Source organism: Gouania willdenowi, chromosome 2, assembly GCF_900634775.1.
Source record: "Gouania willdenowi chromosome 2, fGouWil2.1, whole genome shotgun sequence".
Taxonomy (NCBI): domain Eukaryota; kingdom Metazoa; phylum Chordata; class Actinopteri; order Blenniiformes; family Gobiesocidae; genus Gouania; species Gouania willdenowi.
In genome coordinates this window covers 7,632,929-7,650,851 of record NC_041045.1, presented here as the reverse complement: position 1 = coordinate 7,650,851, position 17,923 = coordinate 7,632,929, and the positions used below count along the sequence as shown (strand labels likewise).

General features: G+C 37.5%; 1 protein-coding gene across 4 annotated transcripts in view; it reads left to right on the top strand.

Moving 5' to 3' along the window:
* Positions 1–17,436, top strand: part of LOC114477215 (collagen alpha-1(VIII) chain-like) — a 90,322-nt gene extending 72,886 nt beyond the window's left edge. For 2 of the 4 annotated variants that reach the window (XM_028469425.1, XM_028469418.1), the window contains exons 2-4: positions 3,599–3,708; positions 13,855–14,143; positions 14,899–17,436. In XM_028469425.1, coding sequence (XP_028325226.1) covers positions 13,858–14,143; positions 14,899–16,832 — 2,220 coding nt within the window. In that variant the 5' untranslated portion in view covers positions 3,599–3,708; positions 13,855–13,857 and the 3' untranslated portion in view covers positions 16,833–17,436. The remainder of the gene's footprint in view (positions 1–3,598; positions 3,709–13,854; positions 14,144–14,898) is intronic. The other 2 variants (XM_028469433.1, XM_028469440.1) reach the window with 1 other exon arrangement.
* Positions 17,437–17,923: the final 487 nt, after the last annotated feature.

The following is a 17,923-nucleotide window of genomic DNA, read 5'->3' as shown; positions in this document are numbered from 1 at the left end:
ATGAAGAGAAGTCGGTTCTAGCACGAATCAGTGGCTCGGCTAGTTTCACTGGGAGGAGCATTCCTGCCTTATCGAATTAGGACTGTCTAGCCAATCATGGCTGGAATAGTTTCTTGTAATCTCATCATGTAGCTACAGTCAGGAGCTCCATCTGTGGATCACTAAAGTCGCTGTTGTGTGCCAATGTTAGGAGGGAACTCTTCCAAAAACAAATAGGAGAGATGTTAGACACAGGTCTGGTAACAATTTAGAGCAGAAAGTGACTCTTTCTAGGATCAAGTTGTCTAATAATCTATGGGATATTTATTGCTTTTGAAATTCTCACAAGTCAATCTGTCGGTCTTTAGGAGGTTTCCTTTAATAGTCTGAGAGAAATGCACGTGGGCCAAGCATTCAAAGCGCAATGATAAGTTCTGACTTACAGCAATGTCAATTGACTTTAAACCACTCTTCAATACTTGATATTATGAGTGTAGTAAGACACAAAGAAAATACTAATATTAACCTCTATTTTCAGGATAACAACTGCAATGTAATAAAGCTAATCATATCTTTTTATTAACAGTTTTTTATAAATGCATCAGATTCATGAATCAATGTGCCGAATTAATGTTTCTTTTGATAACTTGCGTGAAAAATGAGCAGTGTCCAGATATAACGTTACCACTTTTCTGCGATACCGATATAGCACCCTGATGTAAATCCAATAAATGCACTGCTTGTGTCTGAGATTTTAAATGTAGGCCAATGAAATACCAAACTCAGAATGCCCTTGTGAGAAATTTTGAACGCCACCTTGTTTCCACGTAATAATACAATTAAGTTCTATTTGTATTTTTTTGTTTTAAATAATATGTTAAGTTTGTTAAGTCAGACAACTGTTTTTCAGGAAATTTACTTTGAAATGTACTTTGGTCCTCTGACATGTTTCGACAGCCAACTGTCAGTCTTCCTCAGAGGCAATCATTTCTTGTTCTTTCAGCTTGTTTTCTGATTTCTGAAATAGCTCAAAGTGTACATCACTGCCCCCAGTGGGCGTCAAAGACACTACTTGAGGTTGTGGGGTGTTTATACCAATATATACGGTTTTTCTATTATTATCTGTTAACAACTGACCTGACTGGGTTTTTAGTGATAATATTGATTAATCTGATTTATGTTTGACTACTTCAGTATTTAGTGAGCTGCCGGCACTCTTTCTTAAATGAGTTGTTGCTTATTTGAGTTTGAAAATGGCTGCTATCGAGTTTAACAGATGCAGGAACTGAATGTTTGCCATTGGACTTATTTTTCTTAATACTGAGTATTGTATTTTTAATATACTGCAGAATTGAAATGACGTGCATTGATCAGTGGAGGCAGATTGTGGTCCAAATGAGTTGCTCTGTTTGTTCAGCCGTGTTTTCTTGTTTGTTTTTTCCTCAGTTGGTTTTTTCTTCTGGTTGTGAGTTTTTTTTTTTAAACATAGGTTTCTGTGATACTTTCTCAGTCATGTCGCCAAAGGACAGAGTGATTATTTTTGCATTTTTCTGGGTCATTAATGGGCTTAATGTAATGGCTCCACAGTCTCGTGAGACCACCGTCCAAAACCGACAGCTGTGCATATGCTACATAAAAACGTGTCTTTTTTCCTACGTGAACGTGTTTTAATGCCCGCTAAGGTTTTTGCTCTGTTTCCTCTCCCAACATATGTCAAAAAGAGCTGCCAGGAACTTTAACAGAGCCTTGTCAGCTATCTTAGTTATTTTAGGCTTCTCCTGTCACTTTCTCTTTGTCTTAGTGTTATCTTGTGTTTCTCATGGTACTTTCTGCCAAGTGTGGGCAAAGTATCTGGGTTAACCTCTTTTCAGTCAATCATATTGATGCAGCTGCTGCAGCAATATCGACACAATGCACAAACCAAAGTTCACTTACTAGTCTTAGGGACACATTTCTTTTACTCGTGGCAGCGACTCAAGATTAAATGAAGCTTCGTGAGCAAAAGCAAACATCGACTCCAGAGAAAATGAAGGCGGCTGTGTGAGCTTTTCGTGTTGCTACAACAGCTTGAGGTTTAGACTCATAGCAATGTAATACCTGCTCCCAGACAGGGGTGACATCAGTGTTTTTCCATGAAAGTGGCTGAATCTTATGTTAGTTTGGTGAATGCTGGGAAAAAAACAAAACAGTGCTTCCTAGACCTTGGTGGAGAACCATAGCTGCGAGATTAAATATCATTTAAGAGGCAAGTTTTACAAATAAAACTCGACTAATGGGGGAATTGATGACTCCTTGCCCTTAAAAATACTTTACAAGCACTGATAATATGCAGAATGAGGGAGCGACTGTGGAAATGGAGCAAGGGGAGCTGAAGACGTTTTTTTTAGCTGCTCTTGTGGGAAAACACTGTAAAATAAAACAGTGACACAATTGAAAAGTTCAAAGAGTAATTGGTGAAATTTGAAACAGCTGCGGAACATTCTGGTTTGCTTTTTAACATTCTCATTCTTATCCAGAAAACGAAGCTGCTTGTTAGAAGCTTGAAAAGAAATGATTGTGGGATTTTTTCCCTCTCTACTTTCTGAAATCTTTCTCACTGCTATGAAATCACATCAATTGTGCAGAAATATTGTTTGTATTAAGATTTTTTTTTTTTTTTAAACCATAAGTTGGTTTTCATTACATTGCCATAATTTAATATTTAAACAGCAGTTTCATTACATTCAGTATCTGCTGATATGGTGCACTTATATATTTTAGGAGCTACTTAGGGTTCAGTTTCTTTACAGCATGAGTTAATATAGTTTAAATAATTTACAAGAAAAGACAGTATTTTATCAAGTGATATTATTGTGGTAGATTTGTCCAAACTAAAGAAAATTGAGCATTTTCTTATTTTTTCAACTGAATTTTAAATGTTTCCAAGTATCCCCTGCACTTTGCTCCTGTACCCTTGGCGTTTCACGTACCCCGGGTTGGGAATCACTGGATTAAGCATTTTAACATAAGCTCCCTTTATTCACATTTCTGACAGTAAATTTGGTACTTTTAAGTTTATGCTGTTTTTATTTTATTTTTTTTAATTTTGTTTAATTGTACTTCTTGGTGAGTTCCTCACTCATCACCAACTTGTTGTCATTTTGGTTTTAATCATGAAACCATTAATAATGTTGTCTTCTCTGATGGGATTTTTTTGTTATAAGTAACATGTTTTGATTCAACAAATTGTGTTGATGTTTATATTCTGGATTGGGTGTACAGCTGGCAACCCCTAAACCAAAGTGCAATTGTTGATCTCAAGACAAAAGTAGCTGCAGAATTTCAAATTTATGGCTTCATTTAAGGTCACCGCAGCATTTTATCAGCAGTCTGTGGTCTGTGCTGCACTCACAGTCTGTGGTTTGAATTTTACCACTCACTGGTTTTGTTTACCACCCGAAATCACATCCAAAAAAATCTGCTGGCCTGAAAGAATGGCTGAAAGCGACTAAAAACATACATAATCAGTTCACCAATGAGAGCCTGAATGAGTATTTCAGCATGAAAAGGACAAATAATGTCTGTTGTGTGTTTTCTTTAGTAATGTTTTGTGTGCATCACAGTTTTTCTCCTCTCTCAGCTCATGCAGCTCCGCCCACCTGTACATATAAACCCAATCGTCTCCATGACTGCTGTTCTGCGTCCGTCACTAACCCCTCAGCAGCAGCAGCAGCAGGAGCGCACACAAAGGTAAGGGATGTTCCTTCACTGCCACAGATGGATTTGATACAGATGTGCAAAGCTGCCATGCACATTTAGAACTAAGTAGTCCTGCAGAAACCTTAGAGCAGAGAGGCACCGTGCACGTGTGTCATGGTGTAGCGAGTTCCGTCTCATGCATTCCACATAACTTGGATTTCTATTCCGGCTTTGTGAAAGCTTAGAGCCGTTTGTATTCCTGAGGATTTAGTGATTAAGAGCAACACGAAACTGGAAAATCTTGACGCCGCGAAGGCTCTGCAAATAAAGTTTGACACACTTACTGAAAAAGTAGGAGGAAGGAGTGAGAATCATATCCAAATGAGACACCAGGGAAGAATAACTGTCGTGGAGCTCGGTAAAATGATTGCTCGCTGCTGTATCGTGATGGAATTTAACACCAGTTTACTGAGTGGGAGCTGCACATCATTCATCAAGGGGAGGAAAACCATCTAATTTCTCGTGCTTCGAAAAAATAATGTTTTAATGTAATTGCTTACAATTATTGTTGGAAATAAGAGTAAACAATCAAAACTTAACTTTTAGTTATGAGTATAAAGTGTTTTTTTTTTTTATATTTTCAGCAGAAGATACAATTTTTTCCTGCAGATATTTGTAAAAAAATCATCTTCACAGACCAGGCTGATGAACTGCAGTGATAAACCTTTTAATCACATCGTCTGCTGGAACTCGACCACAGAAGCTCACATAAATCTAATGAATGTCTTTTTACAAGCAGTTATTCAGAACTTTGAGCTCCTAAACGCAGGGGAAATGAAGCAGCAGTGATGACATTTTTCCTTTCTCTCAGGGTAGTTTTGGGGAAGTGGGATAAGAAGAAATGATGTGGTTTGGGTTTGGCTGCCAGCTATAAAGTTTTTGCCTACTCTAGCATTCATAGCGTAGCCCTTAGTGCCCTTAAGAGGCCCCTGGCATCTATAAAGTGTTGTGATTTAGTCCGAAACATCGCGGCAGGCGAACATAGAAACGCGCTTCATGTAAGTGGCTGCGTGCATCCCAACCTGAAGTATGTTTGCTTTGGTAGCAGACTGCTGTGTCGTACTGGGAACCTTTTTGTATTGGTTAATTATGTTATTGTTTCTAATTTGACTAAATAGCAAACTCTAAATGCTCTATTACTGTTTCCAGGCCACTTAAAACAATGACGCATCTCAAAATTTGAAAATAATGATTTCAGATGTATTTTCGCTGCAAAACAACACTTTGTATTTTGTTTTCAAACATTTATTCTATTTAATCCCATTATCCTTCATGAAATCTCCTCTACACACACATTTGAATAAAGACTACCCAGAATTCAATGCTGCACATTAACTGCACCAAAGCATGTGGAAAAATTAAGGTCCCAACCGTCATGAATCTGTGGCTATGGATCAGCAATTAATTTTAATATCAACGAATATAATTGACGCTGGAATATTATCTTTACTCCTGATCTAAAAGTGAACAAAATAATTGTTTTGTATAAATGGCGACGGTGTTTGCAGGATATTACCGAATTAATTCAAGCAACAGAGGATAAATTATCACACACATCAACGCTACTCTTGAATATTTAACTTAAATAACATTTTATTTAGTAATTGTACTTAATAATGCAAAAGTGATGATTTTACAATAACTGTGCGTTTGATGTTGAAACATTTCTCGATCATCTAAATATTGGAAAAATGAGGATAACCATATTACACAAATTAAAAATATACATGGCTAAAAGGCTGTTTAAGTTTTATTTTTGAAAACGAATGACAGACAACTCAATTGAAAGACTATTTATTTATTATATGTAACCCTTACTAGTAAGAATTAGAGGAGATTTAGAGGCTGCAATGAAAAAAACAAACAAAAGTGCACACTTTTGGAGGTCGACATTTTTGACAAAATGTGACGTATTGATTACTTAAATAAGTGTTCCATTCACGTAGCTCCAACTGGTTTCATGAGGTTAAAGGCATTTGATGGTTGCCATGGTAGCGTAGACTTCCCCATTTCCTGCAGTAAAATGGTTCATATTGGCATTAAATGTAGTATTTTCAAAGTCTAATTTCTGGCTTGCTGTAGTTGCAATGTCACAATGTGTCCACCTTAATGTTCCTGGTCCTCCTAAATATAACATCATAGCATCCAAAGAACTGGATGATATATAACCAACAGAGTTGGAGTCAGTTATAACTCTAATTGAGTAATGCACACATGGGCAACTGGCGGCCCGGGGGCCACATGCAGCCCTCGGTCTAATTTTATGCGGCCCCAAAAGGAAACGTAAAAAATTACAGAAAAATACACAAAACAAAAGTAAGGATACATTAAAAAAATACAAAGGATTACATGGGACATTGCAGGAAAATACAGCAAAAGAGTAATACACAAAACTACTTTAAATAAGACAAAACTACATCAAAATGACTAAAAAAAATATACAAAATTACAGATAATGACAACACAGACACATATACATATTATAGGAAAAATACACAAAAGGACAACAGAAATGCCTCATAACAAGCAAGACAACAACAAACATACACAGAATGACAGAAAACCACAAAATTCCCATAAAAACACTGTTCTTTTTTGTGTTAATGATCACATTGGTCATTATGTTATTATGAATGTTGATAATGTGGCCCTTTGATCAAACAAACACATTTTTGTGGCCCCCGCTGTGATAAATTTTGCTCACTTCTGGCATAATTAATAATTAATTACAATTATGGCATAACTATAATTGTAATTGTCAATAAAAATTTTAAAATCTGCCTGTTGTAATTACATTTAATGCAATATTTGGGATAAAAAAGGTATTAGATGATAGATGAAATGATGTATTTTTGATTTTGATTTAAGACACGTTATAAGAGATGTTTACAGAAAGCTAACACAAGGTAATTTATTTCAGTCTCAGTAATTGTGATTAATTGTAATTGAACTTCAGGTGATAAAATTCAGTCATAATTTAATTGCAATTAGGGGGAAAAGGCTGGTCACTGTATTCTTGACTAAACTGTAATTGAACATGGATAATTTAAAAACGTAATTGTAAACGAAAAATGTAACTGAGACCAACCCTGGTAACGAAGCACTAAAACGTCAGATTTAAAAGCTAGTTGACCATAGTTTTCTCTGAGAATGTAAATAAAGTTGGTGACAAAGTGTTATTATGCAGCGTGTCGCTCTAAATGAAGTTTTTAAAATGTAACAAAACCACTTCATTGGGACCTTCTTTGACGTGTCAGTAGTTTTTATAGTAAACATCTGTGTTACTTGATGGCTTGACCATATATTACAATAAAATGTGAAGTGTAATCGCTGCAATCATAGCATACTTTCATTATAAACAGAAGAAGAGAGAGAGCTTTGACAGTATGCAGTTTATGCAGCTGCATGCTAACTCTGTCTGTGGTTTGAGCTGAGTGTAAGTGATCAGATCTGATTATTGTCCCAAGGTTTGTTGACGACGGGCAAAACCACAGCAAGAACTTTGAATTGAAATCATGCCCCATGAAAAGTTTGGGAAAAATTGCTCACTCCCGCCACGGAACGGAACATGTCACGTAAAATAAACCGTCTATAGAGTAAATATATGCTACATTCTTGCCTCTCATTGATGAACAACCTCTGGTTAATGAGTGTAAACCTCAAAGTGTCTGAGTTGATGTCAGATGAAGCCTCTGACATCAGACACGCTGGTTCGTCTGGAAAAAAAATGCTCCGATTTCTGCCTGAGATTAAAAATGTGTCGGCCTGTGGTTCCCAGTGCTGCAGTGAGTGGATGGAGAGGCTGCTTTGATAGTGAAAGTATGTGTTGATGATGCACTGACCAGCGTGCACAACCCTCTGTGGTCAGTGGAAATACCAAGACATGGAGTTATTGTGTGTGAAGGAATGCTGACACAGGAAGGAACTGTAGCTGCTTTAAATTCCATCAAGCTACGCAGTAACAGTGTCCAACACTTTTGTTTTGTTTGTATTTTTTTGAACGATGAAGGGAGAAAATAGTTTGGTACCCTTTAGGGAGCATGAGAATATTAGACAAAAAAGCTTGATTTTATTCATTTTCTGCTGGAGAGTCACAACAGTGTTCAAAAAATGTTCTTCATAGTGTTTGTCAAATACATTTTATTATTATTAGTCATAGTTTAGTTATTCTCTCTTCTCTTCTCTCTACATACAAAACTATATCAAATTGTGTTGATAATTTTGCGAACTAATTAAAACACCATAATGTTCACATTTCTTTTCTGGAAGTTATGTCCAATAAGATGTTGTGTGTGTATGTGTAAGACATCTCATACACATTGATTACATCTCATTGTCTGCATGTATTTAGAAACATTAATAACGTCAAATATGCGGTTGAGATAATCGTAATTTAAGAATTAAAATGCATAAACTCATGTGTGCTTTATAAAAGTACCCCTTTATGTTGTTTCTGAATTGAACTAGCCCCACAGAATACTATTAAAAAACAGTTATAGAGCATAATGAGAGAAAATGTGCGATTACACACATTTTATTTATTATTTTATATAATATAATCAATACTGACTCTTGCCGTTTCAGTTCATGTTCTAAAAGAAAAAGTGTTAGAGGGGAGTTGGTTCTTCCGACTGTCGCTTATGCTTGGTCATGTGGATTTGTTGGGTTTTTTCTTTTTTATTACCAATTTGAAATTTTGAAAGCACTTTTAGATGACTTTTGTTGAACTGAATTTAATATAAAAAAAAAATAATTTCCATCGTCAATATTATGATTATCATTTGTAACTAAAAAAAATTATTTATTTTAAAATCCTATTTTAATACTTTAGTCCGTTAATTTTCCTCTCTCAACATTCCCCAAGGCTATAGTGGCATCACGTTGCTCCATGTGAGAATTACTGCTTTATATTTTAAAATCTGTAATGAAAATCGTAATGACATTTTAACTAAACTTAAGATGCAAAATTTCCTGTCAATTTTCCACTGGTTCACAGACATGGTGTTATATAATAAGCAAAAAGAAAAAAAACACAATCTTTAACATGAAGAAACAGTAAAAATCTCCAAAAAACTTTTTGATTGGTTAAATTTTTATGTATTTTCTTTATTTTTTACTTGTGTGGCTCAAAGAATTGTTGGGACCTCTGGTACAGCTCCTGACTGAGAATGTAGAAGCCTGGCAGTAGCATCAGAGGCTGACGATGCCTTTGTTCACGACGCATTGAAATGGGATTATTTTAAATAAACAAAACGAAGATGACAAAGAACGCTGGTCTCTTGTAACCTACGGCTGACGGCGCTGGCAGAAAGACTCAGCCACAAACACTTGGGATTGTCATCATTTTGTTTCAAATGCAAATAATATTTAGAGGAAAAAAAACTACATGGAATATCACATCTGGAGCATGATTACTGTGCATGCTGCGTTAACTACAGCAAGCAGAGTTTGTTCAGCAGAGGCACGGATGGATTAGTGGCTGTGGTTTTGTTGTTTTTCCTGTTCATCCGGACACGCCGCAAGAAAACCAACCACGTTCAAAACTGTTGGGGTTTATTTTTGAAGTCGAATCGTGTTTAATGCTCATTGTCTCATTCTTAGAACAACTCCCAAAGCTACAGATGTTATTTCTGACATATCAACACATGGGAATGCATGTTGAAACAGTTTCATATCAACAAAAATGTTTCCCTGCCTCTTATTCTGTGAGTGCATGAGAAAGGCAGGGTACTTTTTTTTTTTTTTAAACTTCTCACAGACTGTGGTTTGGCTCCGTTAACATCCTCAAATGCTGCTTTTCCTGCACGTTTCTCAGTCACATGCCAATAATAATGAACATTTGTTAGCCTCAATCAAGTGGATTTTTTTTGGCAGAATGTTCGGTGCAGGTCAAGTATCAGCGCTCAGTCCAGTTTATTGGCTTTTCTTCATCCCTCCCCTCGTACTAATATGCTTTAATGTCTACAAGATGTCAGCTGTCTCACATCATACATCAACTTCATTAATATCCATTGGTTTTGAAGAGTGGCTCGTTTCATGTTTGCGCAGAGGAATGCGCTATAGTTAAATCCTAATCACAGTAACTGTTTTGTCATGATTACACTGTCTGGAACGGTATGAGTGAGTGGAAATACTGATTGAGGGGCGGGTTCATTAAAGGTTTAGTGGTGTTAAAATGTGTGCAAACATTACTCCACTCGCTAATAAGGGGTACAAAGCCCAGTGAATCAGGAGTGTGCTGCTGCGGTGCTTCTTAATCCATTTAGTGCGTTTCCTCCTAATGAATATGCATCGTAGGCGGATCTTTGAGGGGGAGCAAAAATATGGGAGGAGGAAATGTATGCAGGGGGAGCAATGTGATTAATGAAATCTGGAACTGTTTGCGGTGATAGTTTTAGTGCCAGAAAATAGTACGACTGAATAACAGGTGCAAACACACACGCAGAGATCATCGCTGCACGCACGCGATCAGCTGCGCGCATGCACTCAGTCACATCCACGCACATTTCTCCACTGCGGGATGAATAATTAATATCTATTTATATCTATCTGTTGTAATCCATCCATTTTTTTTATTTGTTTACTTTATGGACACCTCCAATTCTGCTGCTTCACATTGTTATTTTGGCTTCCGCGTACTCATGTTTTCCCGCAGTGTTCAACACAACACGTACAAAACGCTCATTTAAATAAGGGCGGTCTGCACCAGTTCTGGACATGCACTAATCATTGTTGACATCTTAGTGAATTCCGTGCAGCAGGTGAGGAAACTGCGTCACTAAAGGATTTAGGGAAGCAACTGGATTGTGTCGTATCTGGTAAAACGAGGGATTTCTAAATTGAAGATAATTCATTATTTGGTATCTGCGTCAATCAGGTGAAATCCATGTACCGTTAGTTCTTTGGTTATTCCATTTTAAAACCAAATCAAAATAACATATAAACAGTGTGGTTATTTTGTTTTACTGTTTTAAAACCAAAACAGAAATACAGCATTCAGGGCTTTGCTTTATGTTTTTCATATATACAATATAATTTGTATAAAGTACAGAGGCCATGCCTGTTAATGTCAGGTCATGTGTGACCATTAAATGTGGTTTTCTCTGTCCATGGTGCTGGATTTAAATGATCACTTTTAATCTTTGTTTTAACTTGAATGTATGCTTGGATTTTTACTGGTTTTTATGAAGTGGTGAGATTACCAAGACTTAATGTTGGCAAACATTCCAGTAGATTTAGTTTTTCTTGTTTGCTATTAAGTAGGCTTTAATAATTGGATTTTACGGCCTTCTTCAATCAATCTCAAGTGTATTTAATTCACTGATTACCAGATTAAAAAGGTCCACAGTCTTAAATTTTCCCCTTAATAAATCACTTAAAGGAAAATAAAATGAGTTCTGCTCCTGATCATCAGTATAGCTCTATTAGAATGTATTTTAACTGCAGTGTTCTCCTGTGATTGTTCTGTGGGTTTAGTTCATATTTGTGTGAGATGTAGCTTCTACAGGCGTATGTTGTAGATATATTATAGATTTCCAGTTCATGTGATCGAGATGTTTCAGGTTCAGGATTGACATTCAAAGAAAATATAGTTTTTGCAGTGTGTTTGTTTTTACGTTGTGATTGTAGTTACAGTTGATCTGGGAATTGAGCTTGCTCAAAATGAGTGCCTTCAAAAATACAGGATTTGCGTTAAAAAGTACAATGAAATTGCACATGCCCCTCCCAACAACATATAGCTACACTTAAAAGATTCAAGGTAAACAGACACAATCACCATAAGAACATCAGGTACGCTAAAATTCTGTCGGGATAAAAAGTGAATCAGTATAAAAGTGCATGGGTATAAAATATTAGAAAAGAGACAAATATTAAAAAGAGACAGTATTTCATTTTCCATTATATTAGTAGTGATGCTGGTGTCTATGATGTGTGTTGGTTATTCAGAAGAAACCGTTTATATTTTATTACAGTGAAAATGCTGACATTTATGGGGAGACGTGTGTGTGTATTTATCATAAATTATTGGGCGTAAATCTACAATTGTGCTTGAGGATTGAGCAGAGTTTGTGGATAAGTTGGCGTGCGCTTTTAATTTTGAAACAGTTTTTAGCCAAGTTTTTTTTAACATATATAGTAATAAAGTTCAAGATTTTTTTGGGGTCATTTTTATGTATTTCTGTTTTCGTTTTGCGTGTTTGAGTCATTTTTTTATGTTTTTCTTGTGTTTATGTGTACTTTTTTAGTCATTTTTGGTAATTGTATATGTTGTCAGTCATTTTGTGTATTATTGTTGTTTTGTTCATTTTTGTTGTAGTTGTGTGCATTTTTGGGAGAATTTTCAGTGTTTGTCTCTTGTCTTTTACTTGTTTCCTGCAATGTTGTAATTCTTTAATGTATTCTTATTCATATTATTTAATGTATGCTTTTGTTTTGTTTTTTCTGTCATTTTGTATGTTTACTTTGGGGGCCGCATGAAATTAGACCAAGGGCTGCATGTCTGTTTAGTGATAAAACATTAAGTTAATTTCGTTAATGCAGCTAAGGAAGGCAGGATACCACCAGTTTGTCTAAATAAATGGTAGTGTATAGTCATTAAACTTAGAATCCTCACCACACAGAATCAAACACTAATGTACCAATAAAGTATTCAGACAGACTGCACCTCAAGTACTGACAAATGTGAGGAAATAAAGACCTTCTTATTATGTTTTAGTGTTAATGGATTCTGAGAAACCAACTGTTGTATTATGATCAACAAATCCATTTGATGGTTGGATAAAGTTTCATTAGTCTACAGCAGTGGTTGTCAAACTGTTATGGCTCAAGTATACTTTTTTTTTTTTTTTTTTTTCTGAAGCCAAGTAACTTCCCCCTCTGTCTGACTACAACGTTTACAACTATAGAGCATAATGATGGAATGAATAACTGACAACACACATTTTAAAGAATCTGATTTTGTAAGTAAGTGGAATGAAACTGTATGTAGTGGCTCCTGAATGGATTAATTTCTATAGTTTGTATCATTTACAGTCATGTGGGACCAAGACTATTTTGAGTTTACGTTGTAGTTAAGCTAATTTATATCATTTTGTGTATTGTGTTGGTGTTTGTTCTTTTTGTATGAGTATGTTTTTGTTTTATTTTGTGTGTTTTTCGTATTGTTTAAATTTGTTTCTCTGTGTGTTTCATTTTGTATTTGTTCTCTGTTATTTTTGTGTATTTTATTTCATTTAGTGTGTGTTTGTCATTTTGAGTGTTGCGTTGTAATAGAAAGTAATTTTGTCTCCTCTTGTGCGTTTATGGTGCCAGTTGGTGTATTTTGTCATTGTTTATATCATTCAGTATATTTTTGTCTTTGTTGTTGTTTGGTCTGTTGCTAGTAATATTTAGAATCGTAATCAGAAATGTTTTATTTGTCAAGTACAGTTTTTAAGACCGCACAAAGAATTTGACTTGGTAGTGTTATTGTTTTTATTTAAAAATACACTGTATAAAGGCACGTATTTCAATTGCTTTCATTTGTTAATTTTCCTCTCCCTCTCTCTCAAGTACCTCCATTTGAGAAATACAGTTCTATAGTACATTAGAGTGAAGTTTTTAAATTGTATCACTAATAAAAATCCATACAAAGTAGTTAAGTAGTTAAGTATTGTACTATGATCAATAGGAGGCGATTCAGTGCAGTAAATACCAATGATGTTATTAAATATAATTGTAGTATCTGTTTTTGTTTTGGTAAATGGAATTAATCTTCAGCAGAGACTTGAATACTGCTCCCTAGTGGAGGGGTGGTGGTTTACACACACACACGTGGGTCAACTGTTCTGTGTGAGAATGTGAGTGAAGCTGCGTTATGTTTGTCTTCAAAATGAATCAGATCCACAAACACACTTTGCGCAATTCCGAAGCGCAATTGAAGATTTAAACATGATAATTAATGAAAAATACAAACACAAATAATAAAACGTGTAAAAATGTGGATATTTAGTTTTATAGACAAATCTCTCCCCATCTGCTCAACTGCACAACACATGCAAGTAGTTTCCAGTGTTTTGATGTGTTTAGTGTTGACAGTGGAAATGTTCTGTAACTTTTTATTTACACGAATTATGTCTTTGTTCTGCTTGTTTGCAGAACATGGGGGCGGCACCCCTTCATTTCCTCTATCAGCTGGCAGCACTATCCCACCTGTGTTTGCTTCACTTGGCTCAAGGTGGAGCGTATTATGGACCCAAACAGCCCTCTTCCCCGGTTCAGCCCTTGCCTCAACACAACAAAGCCTTCCCTCAGCAGCAGTTTGCAGGAAACGAGATGTCTCACCTACCTTACAGCAAGGACGTACGACCGCTGCCTCAGTACGGAAACGAGTTTCCTCAGCTGCTTTTGCAAAAGGGCAAAGAAAGGCCATTAAACCCTGGAAAAGGTGCACAAACTGTATTTAACTGTTAAAGTAAAGTACTCAAAAGTGATGAAAAGCTAAATTCTACATGGTTTTTGTTCATTGCTCAAAACCATGAAGTAATACATCACCAGTTCATTATGAGTTGATATTATGACATGGACTTAATTTTGTGGCATTAATTTATTATATTATTTGCAATTGACTTAAAAAAAAAAAGACAGAAAGAAAGATGACAGTGACCAGCATTATTCCAATTAGAATTAAAAGTATTGATTCCTCTAAAAGTAAATTATAATTGTGTCCTCAATGACTAAAGTTTAATTACAATTAATCCCAATTACTGAGCCTTTAATAAATAAGCTCATAAAACGTAGCCGTCCTCTTGTATTTGCATTTCGTATGATAATGAGTTATGTAAAATACAGTAAAATATATTTTATATCTAATTTTTTTTTTTTTTTTGTCCCTTGGTTACATTGTTTGGCTTTCTAATCAATAAAAAATACTGGTATTAATATTTTTGTTGTGGTCTGAGGCTTTTTTCTGTCAGTTTTTATAGAATTACAAAGCCAATTATCTGAACTCAATTACAATTCAACAAGAGCAACAGATTTTTTTTTCAATTAACATGACAATGTTTGTTACAATTTTAATTAATGATCAGTTACAAGTACAATTATAATTGACCCCAACCCTGGTTTGAAGTGTTTTAGCTTTTAATGGTTTGGTATTTTTGGTCCAACTCCATCTTTTACTTTGTACAATTGTGTTGGCAGGACATACTTATCCGAGGGTATCTAAAGGACCACCTCCTTTTGGTGCAGGGTTTGAAGGCCAACGGGAAGGAGCCCAGGGAATTCAAGGACCTCCAGGACCAGCAGGACCACATGGACCTCCCGGGATTCCAGGCCAGGGTATGCCAGGGTTACCTGGTAAGCCTGGCCCCCCCGGTCCTCAGGGCTACCCAGGCATTGGAAAGCCTGGTGTGCCAGGATTGCCAGGAAAACCTGGAGGGCCTGGATTCCAAGGACCTCAAGGCGATTCTGGTCTCAGAGGGGTAGAAGGACCAACTGGTCCTCCTGGTCCACCGGGGTTTCCAGGACCCACAGGTCTCCCTGGAATGTCAAGACCAGGAGGTCAAGGACTGCCAGGACCTCCAGGTGCTCATGGGGAGCCTGGTCAAAAGGGGCTGTTTGGACCACCTGGTCCGCCTGGCCCCAAGGGAGAGAAAGGCCTTCAACTTCCTGGACTTCCTGGTTTAAGAGGACCAAGTGGACCACCGGGTTCACCTGGAATTGTTGGGGTCCAGGGTATAGGGAAGCCTGGTATGAACGGTCTTCCTGGACAGCCGGGGCTACCTGGAAAACCTGGCTTTCCAGGAGAGCCAGGTTCAGTAGGTTTGAATGGTGAAAGAGGTCCCCCAGGTCCAACAGGTATGCCAGGAATTGGAAAACCTGGAGCGGATGGTTCCAAAGGACCGCCTGGGAAATCAGGAGAGAAAGGAGAACACGGTCCTATTGGTTTACCAGGGAGCACTGGCTTGCCGGGTTATGGAAAGCCAGGATTTCCAGGACCTCATGGTGAAAAAGGACACACGGGTCTTCCTGGGCCAATGGGGCCAAAGGGTGACAAAGGTGTCACAGGACCACCAGGAGTGATTGGTGTAACTGGTCTGAGCGGAACACCAGGTCCACCGGGAGCAATCGGATTTCCAGGTAGTCTCGGCTTTCCTGGGCCAAAAGGAGAAAATGGTGAAAAGGGTCTCAAAGGGATTCCAGGAACAAAGGGTGATATTGGGCTTTCAGGACTTCCGGGTCTGATTGGAAAACCAGGAGGGGGTGGACTCACGGGACCAAGAGGGTTTCAGGGGCCCGTCGGCCCCAAAGGTGAATCTGGTGTTAAGGGCTTACCTGGTGCTCCTGGAACTCAAGGAATACCTGGCACAAAAGGAGACAGCGGGCATCCCGGAGAGAAAGGCCATCAAGGACCACAAGGTATTCCAGGACTGGGGGGACCTGGCGGACCAATTGGCCCCCCTGGAATGCCGGGTCGAAAAGGCGAAACAGGCTCTCCAGGAAAACCCGGTCATCCTGGGGATGGTAACAGAGGGCCAGCTGGTGAGGTTGGTCCTCAAGGTAGTCCCGGTCCCAGCGGGCCTCCTGGACTTCCTGGAAGAGCAGGGCAACCGGGACCTCCTGGTCCACCGGGAATACCTGCGCTATCCCCTGACCTGGGTAAAATTCTTCCTGTGAGCGGGCCCTACAGGGGCCAAAAGCAACCAATGAGTGGAGGTGGTTTTGGGGGGATGGGTCTGGAAATGCCCGCCTTTACTGCCAAGCTCACCAACCCCTTTCCTCTCGTTGGCTCACCGGTCGTGTTTGACCAGTTATTGTACAACGGGAACCAAGACTACAATCCAGCTACAGGGATGATGACTTGTAGCACCTCAGGGGTGTACTACATTGCTTATCATGTTCATTGCAAGGGCGGGAATGTTTGGGTGGCACTGATGAAGAATTATGAGCCGGTAATGTACACTTACGATGAGTGCAAAAAAGGCTCCTTGGACCAGGCCTCGGGGAGCGCGGTCCTCCTGCTGAGAGAAGGAGACACGGTCCACATTCAGCTCCCATCAGAGCAGGCCGCCGGACTATACGCGGGGCAGTACGTCCACTCTACGTTTTCTGGATTTTTGTTGTACCCCATGTAAATAAAAAGCACAGACGGTACATTTTTAAATGCACAGAAATTGTAAATTTTCTTAAAATGCTTTCAGAGCCACGAGGAAATGATTGTAAACAACATGAAAAGTAACTTGTATTGTATATCTACATGTGGGTGTATGATCAGGCACTGGGTGACTTAGTAAATAAGTGTACTTTTTCAACATGCAATTTGAAATTTTTTAAATTGAATCACTTCAATTTCAATATGTGTAATATATGCAGATTGGACAAAACTTCAGGAAAAGAAGGTGAATGTATTCTGTTAGGTCTTGAATAGGCAGATATTTAGCTCAATGAATACCCATATTCACATAAATGATTACATACCAGTAAAACTGTCAAATACACTAAATTAAAGTAAGGCTATTAAATAGTAAATTGTACTCTGAGAAACATACTTGGACAAGACATGAAGACATTTGATTGGTTACTGTTAATACAAAAGTTATTTCAGAAAATACTGATGGACTTGACCTTTAAACTTAAACGTGATAATTCTGTAAAGTATAAAATATGATGAAAATGTGTAAATTTGTAGTGTAAAGTTCCAATTTCTTCAAAAAAAAAAAAAAATTGAATGTGGTGTTTTATGGCTGGTCATTGTGTGTGACTTATTTAGAATACTGAGCCTGTTTTATCTGATGGAGGTTTTCCTGAGACCTCATTGACAATAAACATGTTTACAAGTACATGTGCGTGAAAATTACCTCTTATATTTCTTTGATTGTTACGCTATGTAAATTTTGTATTCACTGTTGCAGATTTTTTTGAGAAACTAAGAATATTTAGTTTTCCACCAGTATTGGTCACTTTGAAACCATTTTATTTCAGAGAGAAAGTAGGATGTACATTTTTGGGCAGTAATGTGGATGTGCGGCCATGCTGGAGGTAGGCGAGTGTTGACAGTACATGATGGAGGTGATTTAACTCTGTGATGGATAAATCACATAAAAGCTGCGGCTGCAGAGGCTCGCGTTAGCAACGGATATACTGTATATTGGCAGATTACTAAGTTTTAATAATTTTGCAGTAAACCTGCAGCATACTTAGTCTAAAATAGTAATAATAATGACCG